The sequence below is a fragment of the Acanthisitta chloris genome, unplaced genomic scaffold (assembly GCF_000695815.1).
Source record: "Acanthisitta chloris isolate BGI_N310 unplaced genomic scaffold, ASM69581v1 scaffold22784, whole genome shotgun sequence".
Taxonomy (NCBI): domain Eukaryota; kingdom Metazoa; phylum Chordata; class Aves; order Passeriformes; family Acanthisittidae; genus Acanthisitta; species Acanthisitta chloris.
In genome coordinates this window covers 37,010-47,385 of record NW_008670213.1, presented here as the reverse complement: position 1 = coordinate 47,385, position 10,376 = coordinate 37,010, and the positions used below count along the sequence as shown (strand labels likewise).

At 47.8% G+C, this 10,376-nt stretch overlaps 1 protein-coding gene across 4 annotated transcripts in view; it reads right to left on the bottom strand.

Annotated features, from left to right (window-relative positions):
• Positions 1 to 10,376, bottom strand: part of APLP2 (amyloid beta (A4) precursor-like protein 2) — a 25,644-nt gene that overhangs the window by 2,236 nt on the left and 13,032 nt on the right. For 2 of the 4 annotated variants that reach the window (XM_009073611.1, XM_009073610.1), the window contains 8 exons: positions 9,951 to 10,109; positions 9,136 to 9,264; positions 6,715 to 6,814; positions 5,997 to 6,167; positions 5,385 to 5,420; positions 2,600 to 2,682; positions 1,702 to 1,776; positions 760 to 915 (listed from right to left, as the gene is read on the bottom strand). In XM_009073611.1, the coding sequence (XP_009071859.1) occupies positions 760 to 915; positions 1,702 to 1,776; positions 2,600 to 2,682; positions 5,385 to 5,420; positions 5,997 to 6,167; positions 6,715 to 6,814; positions 9,136 to 9,264; positions 9,951 to 10,109 (909 nt within the window). The remainder of the gene's footprint in view (positions 1 to 759; positions 916 to 1,701; positions 1,777 to 2,599; positions 2,683 to 5,384; positions 5,421 to 5,996; positions 6,168 to 6,714; positions 6,815 to 9,135; positions 9,265 to 9,950; positions 10,110 to 10,376) is intronic. The other 2 variants (XM_009073612.1, XM_009073613.1) reach the window with 1 other exon arrangement.

Genomic DNA, 10,376 nt, shown 5'->3' with positions numbered 1-10,376 from the left:
CTGCCAAGGCCCTTTGTGACCAACACCTCTCTCCCCACTCCTCCCCCAGCCTGGAGCTGCTTGGGCTGTTGTGTTAGAACAACAGGTGACAGGCAAAGGCTGATTAAATACCATGGTAAGCAGTGAACAGGGGAAAAGGTAAGCTGCAAAAACCAATTTGCCTAACAGAGCTGCTGGTTTGGGTGCTAACACCTCCTGCCTGCCTGAGCCTCTTGGGGATGTTCTCACACATCTGTCATTAGTCACCTAATGCTACAAATCAGGGACACACTCCTCATTAAAGAGGTCGTTATGATTTCCTGCGTTGGCTGGGCAGAGGGAAAAGCAGCTTTCTTTGGACTCCATTAAGCTGTCATTAGGAATGGGCAAGGAAGAAGGAGCTTCTCAGCATTTGGCCAATTGCACTGTCTTAACAGTCACTCCATTAGCCGTGAGGACAAATCACTCTGGATTGACTGACTGACTCCCCTGCTAAAGATATCCTCTGAAAAGCTCATTTACTTCTAAATCCTACCCTGAGCCAGCCAGGGAAGCCTAATTGAATCCTGGAGATAAGCAAATGCAGGGGTGGAGTGACAGGTGCCAGCATGGTGACCAACACCTGCACTCCAAGGAGGTGTTGGCAGTGAGGGAGTTAAGTCCCAGCCAGCAGGAGCAGAGCTGTGATGGCTTGGCAGCTACTGCCATCTCCTCCCCCCACACACAACATGTGATTCAACCCTGACTATTTTCATCCTCAGCTATGGAGCTGTTTCTCACCTCCACAATTCCATGGCTGATGGTCCCATACTGCCTCTTCCTCAGCATCACCAAGCTGATGACTATAACAGTAGCTATGGCAACAGCAATCACCAACAGCCCAATGAGGGCACTGCTGCTGAAGCTGAAGTCATCACGGAGGGAGTTGTCATTATCCTGGAGGGAAGAAAACAAGGGAGCAGGTAGAGGAAGAGCAATGAGGGAGATGCACTGGCAAACACAAACAAACTCTGATCATTGATAAGCTCATCAACCATCTGTGGTATGGAGACATCACTGATCATACACTAGTCACAGTATATATTTCACCTCTAAATGTTCCACCCCTAGATATTTCAGCTCTAAATATTCCACCCCTAAACATTTCACCTCTAAATATCCCACCAAAAGGATAACGAACCCCAAATGGTTCCCTCAGTGCCTCTGGACAGGCACTGACCCAACACCACTTTCCCTATCCCACAAAACACTTTTGCAGTAAGAGTCAGGTCAGTATGCAACATGTGTTGACTGTTTATATCCTCAAGCAGAAGGGCTGTACTGTGGTTCACTCTGTGTGAAGCCCCAGAGCAGCATCCAGGCACCAAACCCTGAATTCAGGGGCACTCAGGAACTCAAAACCCTGAATTCAGGGGCACTCAGGAACTGAAATCATAGACTCACAGGCTGCTTTGGGTTGCAAAGGATCTAAAAGCTCATCTCATTCCACTCCCCTACCATGGGCAGGGACACTTTCCACTAGCCCGGGTTGCTCCAACCCCCATTCAACCTGGCCTGGAACACTCCCAGGGATGGAGCAGCCACAGCTTCTCTGGGCAACCTGTACCAGTGCCTCAGCACCTCACAGGGAACAATTTCTTCCTAACATCTAACCTAAACCTACTCTCTGTCAGTTTGAAGCCATTCCCCCTGTCCTGGCACTCCAGTTCCTCACACACTCACCGGCTCGTCCACCAGCCCACCGACACGCTCCGCGTTGAAAATCATCTCCTTCACATCAAGGGTTTCATCAATCACCTGAAAATGGTCACAGAAATGTTTTATGAAAGGAGCCAAACACCACAGGGGGCAGAAGGAACAGGAAGGCAAACATGAGACCTTTAATGAACACTAGCAAAAGGCTCAGAACCACCTACCACCTCTCCCCTGCTCCCAACAGCGTGGGATGTTCTCCAGCTCTTAAAACCACCTGAGATAGTGCTACAACTAATTACCTCCAGACTACCTCAAACTAAAGCCCCAAACAGACAGTGATAATAGGTCCTAGCTTTGGACACAGCATTTCTCTCATGTAAGACCTAACCTGTGCTTTACAACAAATTTGAAAGGAAACTCAGAGCTTGGTTTGTCTTTTTTAAATCCAGGGAACTGAGACAAAGCAGCTGCCACTAGGAGCTACTGACTTTTTTTACTCTGTAGCTCGAACCAACACCTGCTGAGTCTCTTGCCTTCAGAGGAAGGTGAGGCCTTTCCTGCCAGGACAAATAGGTGGGAACACAGAAGGAACACACCAGCACTCTGTATTCAGACAGTGAGTGACCCCACCAAAATAAAGGGACATCAAAGGGTCTCTGCTGGGGGAAAGCAGCTCCTAAGTCAGAGAGTTCTCCAGCTCAGACTGCCAAAGATCTCGAGCTCTCTCCTTCCCTCCCCCTCCCACCCTTCTGATGCTAATCAGCATTAAGAGCCTGCAACAGTCACAAAACTGACTCCCCCACACCATATGGATAATGAACACACTGACATTCTGTGAGCAGGAACGAGACATGGAAATAAGCCACTGCTATTAATTAGTGTCCAGGGCAGGCTTGGCTTCACGGAATAGAGGTGGAGAGCTCACCACATTTTCATCCACTTTGTTCTTGCTGTTAATCACTTTCTCTTCAGCACCAATCAGCCCATCCAGCTCGGTCATGCCAGAACCTGCACCGAAAGACCAAACAGGGCTGTCAGTCCTCAGGGACATTCTGAAGGGTCACCTATGCTCTGCAGAGCTGCCATGGCTGAGTGTTAACCTGTCCTCATGCTGCTGTGTCAGAAGGGAGCTCACAAGCTATGCTACGGTGACAAGTGATTAGGGGGGGCTGTTAATGAGGGGAGATGAGGTGGTAATGAGAGGAGCAGACAGGACTCACCAAAAACCAGGCTGAAGTGTGAGTGCAGACACACTGCACTGCCAAGTGCTGCTGTCCCAGGCCCCAGGCATGGTGTGACACACACTGTGTGCAGTTCTGCTCTGCAGATGTCACCCCGGGTCAGCAGCACCTTGCCCTGACCCCAGTGGGAAGTGCACACACATCCCTCTGCCAAGAGGCAGGGGATGCTTTCCCTGCTTGGTCAGCATCACCCATTCTTTTGGAATCAGGCACATCAGCAAGTGCCTGGGGAATGAGAATTCCAAGGTCACCCGGAGCTCTGTAATGAGCTGCTGTCCTGTATCTGGCACAGGCCCAGAAACAATCAATCCCAGGGCAAGGGAGGAGCAGAGCACTACACCAGCCTTTGTACCAGCACATCACTCCCCCATTTCCAGGCTGGAACTAGCACAGGCTCAAGAGAAGAATATCAATTAACAGAAGGTGGCTGCTCTGCATGAACTGCTTTGATCCGAAGCGTTTATAAATAGATCAGATCGATAAGAGAAGAGTCTGATGCAAAGCTGCTCTGACCTGACATAACACAGCACGTTGGGAGAACACCAGTTTTCCATCAGCAGGAGGGACAGTGTGGTGTCCTTCACCATACCTATGGCTCACTAATGGGAAAGCAGGACAGAAAGCCTTAAACCTGCAGTGGGACCTCTCCAACTAGGAGCATGAGGTGGGGGAACACGACGACAGCACTTCAGGGTTTGCTGGTGACTGCACACATACCCCCCTCTGCACAAGCTGCTGAGCTTGCAAGTTGCCTAAGACATTATTGTCAAGCACTGCTGAAATTGGCAGCCTGTTCTTTGATGAGATGCAAGGAAAGGCTACTTGGCCCCAAGGCAAGTTTTCACAGTGATAAGCTTTTACTGCCCAAAAATGCCACGGAAATAACGTTTCGCTCCAACTCCGAAGCATCTCAGGTTTTAGTGCATCCCATTTCCCTGTATGGATCTTTGCAGGCTGGAATCAGATTCCAGGCACGGCCAAGACTGCCAATCTGACTTCTCGTGGCTGTTGAGCAGGTCATGTTATTGTGGAAGTCAATGATTGGGATTTTAGGAGAGACAGGCCACAAATAGTCCGTACAGAACTACTGCGTCAGCTTTTGGTCTGTGGCTGCTTTAGTCCAGTCCCAGGAGCCAACACAGCAGTCTCCAGGGCTGGGAGCTCAGCTGCTGCACTGAGCTTTGCTGTTTGCCTCAGTGCTGTACCAAGGAACAGACCCAGTTCTGTGCAGCTCAAAGGCACAGTTTAGATTACATACTTCCCCTGGGAAAAAACCCACACACCTGCACAAAAAGAAACACTAACCAAAACTCTCCTAGAAGAGTGAAAAGGGAGAGAAGGAGCAAATGTAGGATATAATCTTTGTCCCCAGGTCATCCGAAACTGCTTCATTTACCCAACCAGGGAGAACTAGCACAAATCTAGCATCTTTGAGTCAACAATTGTCCAAAAATTTAATAAATAAATCAAACTAAAGCCTGCCCTAATTCCTTCCAGAGCAGTCAGCACACTGAATTAGCTGCACACTGTTCCACAGGAGGGATGAAGGTGACTTACATTGGCAGAGAAATGTGGATAATGAGAGGAATTTGGAGCTATTGGAGCTTCACCGTTACAGAACTACTTGTGCTCCTGTGAAATGGTTATTAGCACAATCCTTTGCTCTTCCTTTGAGGTCTACACAACATATTTAGAACCAAAGTCCTTTGAGACTTTGCACAACATATTTGGAACCAAAGGCAGAGTAGAGTACTGGGTTTGCCCCTCACATGCAGCACATGTACCACTGCTCCATGAGTCTTCCACTTCTACTGATCTTTACCTAAGACACTATAGCTAACAGAGATTTAATTTAATGCCAATATGTCCACACTGCTCTTAAAGCCCAGGCAGCTCCTTTTTAGCCAGGCACTGAGTTACTGCAGATAATAGTGAGCTAAGGGACAAATGGAGAACCACAGAGGACTTTGCTGGTATGGAGAGATGCTATATGTGAGAAGGTGATGCCAAAACCACAAACACAAAGAAGGAATCTCCTCAGGTATCTGCTGCACACTCATTGCTAGTGTAGTGGTGTCCCTGAGTGTCAAGGACAGATTCCATAGCCTCTGGACTATTCAGCATCAGCACTGCAAGGTTTAACCTGAGAAGAGTCACACACATGGAGAGATGCAAAGTACCACATGGTTGCAGACACTGCTGGACCCACATTTCTCCAAGGCAAAGGAGCCACTCCATACACTCCAAGCCCCTTGTGAGCCCACCAGGGAGGAACACACACAATTAGATGCTCAGACTAGATTGTTTCTTTAACACTAGGCCTAAACAAGCAAATCGGACGTTACTGATCTAAGTGAGAGCAGGGAAATGAAAATAAAGGTGAGTATGGAACTAAAATGAAGCTACCAAACACACTGAGGAGGTAGGAGAGTGATTGAAAGCACTGTGAGGGAGCAGCTTAGAACCAACCTTTTTTCATTGGATGGTACAAATCCGGCTGAGGATCTAGCAGGAGGGAAAACAAAAACAAAAATAGCAGAGAAAGGAGATTAAGAGAGAAAGGAAAAAAGGCTTGTGCATGATTTCTGACTCAGACCCTGGGAAAAGCTTTTAGTCTACAGCTTGCTTTAAGCTCAGGACTCTGTTCAGGCATTTTTAAAATAAATACACAGGCATACACCAGCTGTCAGCACCCAGTGAGACAAAAAATAGATGTATGGACTTAAAAAAACCAGAGAGAGTTCCTGCAGCACTTCATCAGGTCATGGCACAGAGGCTTAACGTTACATGAGAGCCTCTGGGTTAAAGACTGAAAATTAAATGTAGAGTGAAGCCACACTGGAAAAAATTCACACTTGCTGCAAAACGAAAGGAGAGAGAACAATTTTGGAAGGCAAAGAGTTAGAAAATCAAGAGCAGCTCAGTGGGAATTACTAGCAGCACTGTCTCTCCAATGGGCAGAGTGAGGGACACTGCTGAGGCAACTGCTTTACTCTTACAACACCCAAAGGGATGGAGCTTCCTCTGTTCCAGCTGAGCTAAGAGAAGCCATCAGTGAACCCAATTTCCAGTTGCACATACCTTCATTTTCAGGCACGGCTGGGAAGGTTTTCACCTGGAAGGGACGGAAAGGTTTTCCATCCAGGGGGATTTCTTCACTCTCCTCAGAGCTCACTCTGACATCCACCTGGGACTCCGAAATGGAGGATGTGAACTGATCCATGTCTGCACGCTGCTCCTGGAGCAGCTCATCTGAAAGGAATGAGAGGAAATGTTACACACGCTGCATGAAGCCTGGCAGGGACAGAGAGGGGCAGATGGTTTGAACCTGGCTGCAGGGGAAAGCTCAGGGCTGCTGGGGAAGGCTCAGCTTGTTTCATCCTACATGCTCTGAAGTCTCATCTGGAATCCTCAGTAAAGGTGCTGGTTAGAGATACATACAAATAAGGGCCAAGAGGTTTGATGTGGCAAGAGGTTTTGGCAAGATGGGATTAAGCTATAAAGCAGGAAAGCATCTGTTTATTTTTATGGCTCTGTTTCATCTCTCTTAGAGAGAGACAGTTTTGTATTCTCAATGTTGTTGATTCTGTTAAACAGACAGTGAAAGTTCTTAGGAATAAGCTATTCTGACTGGCTGTTTTGTAACACCCAGAGAGTATCTGCCCTGAGGAACCTAAGCCTGAGCCCAAGTGGTTGAGGGCATCCTCTCAAAGGAGCAGCAATCTTTGGGAGCCCACTGGATATAAAAGCTTGGAGTCTAAACACAGTGGCACAGGAGCTGGCAGACACACACACTCACCAATCTCATCCTGGATTTCTTCAGCCACATATGGCACCTTGTAGAGCAGAGACAAGCTTTGATTCATCCGCTCCTCGATCACATGGAGATGTGTCATCACCTGCAGATGTACAAGAGTGTGTTGGAGTAGGCAAGGACTGTCAGTCACTTCATGGAACTGGTTCTTCCCTTGCTTAAGAAAGTATCTACAACTATTGGGTCTGCCAGGGCAGGCAGTAGGGTGAAACATAGGTCCATCTAAGTCCAGTTCTCTGACTGATGCTCTCCAACACATCATGGTTCACTGGAACTGGCCATCTGCTCATGGTGCCCTTGGGATTTGGGGAAAGGCTGAGGGTGAGAGAGAGGAATCAGCTGATTCTTGCTGTAACCAAGAGCATTTCTCCAGTGAAATACCACTGAACTGCTATTTCCCATGTACCAGACACGGTCATAATTCATCTCCTGCAGCAGCTACAAGCAAGTGCTTTATTAAATGGATTATCATTCCTGACTGCTAGGAAAGATACAGGCAAAGGGAGCAGACAGTCCTCTTTATCAACTCTGGTTCAGAACAAAGGTGCCTTTCATCCCAATGGTGGCATTACATTAGTCTGACACCCACTCGCTGGCAGCAGTGTTGTCCCTTCATTTGAGCAATGCATTCAAACTCTGTGCAACCTCAAATTGCTCCTCCCAAGCCTGTCAAATCCAGCGGTGAAGTGAGCCTGACCTGAAGAGGGTGCTGCATAATCAGGGATCTTACGGAGCATGGCAAGCATTTATATGGATGGGCAAACGTTGAGCAAAGCTAAGGAGTTGGATGGACCTGTTTTACAGTCCGATGTGTGCCTGACCTTTAAGAGCAAGGATGAAAGCAATTTAATTTTACATGTGGCAGCTTGTCAATCAAGGGAATCGATTGAGGAGCTTAAAGTGCAGCTGAAAAATAAAGGGAATGGAAATTGAACTGTACCACCCACATCCCTCGCATGTCGATTTGTTGACACTGCAGCCTTCAGAATGAATTAAGGACTGTTTAGGGTTTAGCTTAAGAATACAGTTCACACACTCCCTCTTGGGCTTTGGCAGCAGCAGAACAAAGCACTGGGGTGGACTGTGCTTGACATGCTAATCTGGGTCTGAAAACGTGACCACCACAAGTGGTGAGAGCCAAACACCAGCTGTGACCACCACAACTGCCACCTCTCCTGAGGATGTGCAGCTGAATGAGAGTCACACAGGCAGTGGGAGACGACCCAGCAGACAGGAGGTGAAGGTTCTCTGCCAGCACCCAGAAACACGGTGAACCCATGGCATCTGGCACCTCCACATGTGAGGTTTGCTTCTAGAACATCACTGCGACACTGCTCTGCCCCTCACCAGAGGTGACAGGGACACATTCCCTGGATAATTCCATCTCCTGGTGATACAGCCAAGGAAGAAAGCATTTTTTTCCTCAGTGCCTTTCCACAGCAGCACTGGATGTGCTCCACTGCACTCCCTCCTTGCAGCTCTCAGTTCTTTTATCTTGCTTATCTTTCATGCCTTAAAGAATTTAAAGATATTCCAGAGCAGCAGATCAGCCACAAACTGAGTGGAAAAACATTCCTAAAGCTGTTAGTGGGCAGACAGTTCTCTCTGAACCTGTGAAACCCTCACCAACAAACCTTTCAATGTTAACAGGCCATTCTTAGTGTGAATTTTATATCACCATTAGGCATTTCAGTACCTCTTTCCCCATTTGAAAACAAGTAAAACCAAATATCAGGACAGAATTCCAAAGATCTGTGGAAAAATCTGCATCTACTCTTACAAGCACAATGGGCAGGTTTGAAGCAGCATATTCACATATACTACACTCAGCAGGAGGAAAGTGATTTTCTGGCTGTTCAGGAGTGAAATATAATGTAACAGCACAAAATAAACCCATCAAAACAAGACTTCCTGATAAAGCTAACAACAGTGATCAAGTGCTTGGAAAGGGTTATGTATTATGCTTTGGAAACCAGGCAATAACTCTGCAGAGGCACAGGAGAATTCCCACAAGCCCCAAACACAGGCACTGTGAAGAACAAGCCTAATGAAAGGAACACATAGATATGAGGTCCTGGAAGAAGTGAGGAAGAAGTGTGTTCAAGGATGGCCAAGTCCCCAGCAAATAATTTCACGGGTGTTTGATAAGAGGAAACACCAAACTGATACTGAAGTAGTTCCAAACCCTTTGACTCATCACTGTGACCAACCACGTATAAATCAGTTTCAAATTGTAACACTGAGTGAGGAAAACAGTGCAGGGAGTGTAACGCTGACAGGCAACAAGCAGAGAGAGCGGGAGAGCTCTGCACGAGGATGAAGTTGCTGTAGTACACACTCCTGGAGAGCCTCCACCAGCCAGGGCTCAGGAGCAATGCCTCTCCTGAGTGAAAATCCTCCTCATACCTGAGACTTCATCTGTGCAGCCTTCTCTGGGTCCACGGCCAGGACGTGCTGGTAGTGGCGGATGGTGTGCAGCCGGTCCTTGTTCTCGGCGCGCACGTAGCGCTTCAGAGCCTGCAGGATGCGGTGGGGCTGGGGATGGGAGAGGCCAACACTTCAACTCACTGCACTCACAGCTCAAAACACTTCAGAGGTGAGTCTGCTTTGTTGTGGGATACATCTGTCATCTGCGCTCACCTCTCGGATGTTCTCTTTTTGAATTAAGCTGTTTGGCTCGGAACACTTTTTCCATCAAAGCTGTTTGACTCGCAACACTTTTTCGATCTAGGCTGTTAGACTCAGAACCCTGTGCCTTATGAACTAGGGCTTATGGACACCAAACAAAGCAGAGACATTTTTCACCACGCAGGAAGCGGAGCAAGTCAATTAACACAAACACAGCCACGATGGAGAAAGCTTTCCTGGGAATCTATTCTCATTTTCTGCCTTGGCAAGTCACAGGCAATCATAGAATCAGCCTGGTTGAAGAGACCTCCAAGATCATCAAGTCCAACCCTACTGTGGGTACTAGACCATGGCACTAAGTGCCACATCTAGTCTCAGCTTGAAAACCTCCAGGGATGGTGAATCCACCACCTCCCTGGGCAGCACATTCCAATGCCTGATCACTCTCTCTGTAAAAAATCTCTTCCTAATATCCAACCTAAACCTCCCCTGGCAGAGCTTGAGTCTGTGCCCTCTTGTCCAATCTTCTCACCAAGGCATTCCCATCCTCCCAATGCTATCCTGCTGTAAAAGGGTGTTGGAAAGGAGCTCACCCGTGGTGGGTCAGCCTGCAGGGCAGCCAGGTAGTTCTCCAGAGCGATGCGACGGCGATCGTTCAACATAGCTTCCACTCGAGCCAGGTGAGTTTCCACCAGCTGCTGCTTCTCACTTGCTGCTTCTTTCTCCAGAGATTTCACCATGGCCTGGAAGTGCTGGAACAAAGAAAGTCACCTGTGTGAAATGCACTACGTGTCCAGGGTCACCTGTTCCCACTCATGTAAATCCTCAGAGCTAACGGAGACTGTCAAGCTCCATGTCCAACACATTTACAGGAGTAGAAGGGCATGGAGAAATGCTGATGCAGATTTCATCTCTGCAAATTCAATAGTGACAATTTGCCTTCCAAACTTCCCTCACAAGCCATTTCAAAGGTCTGAAAAGGGAAAATGACCTTGCACATAAAGATCACGTTGGGGCTG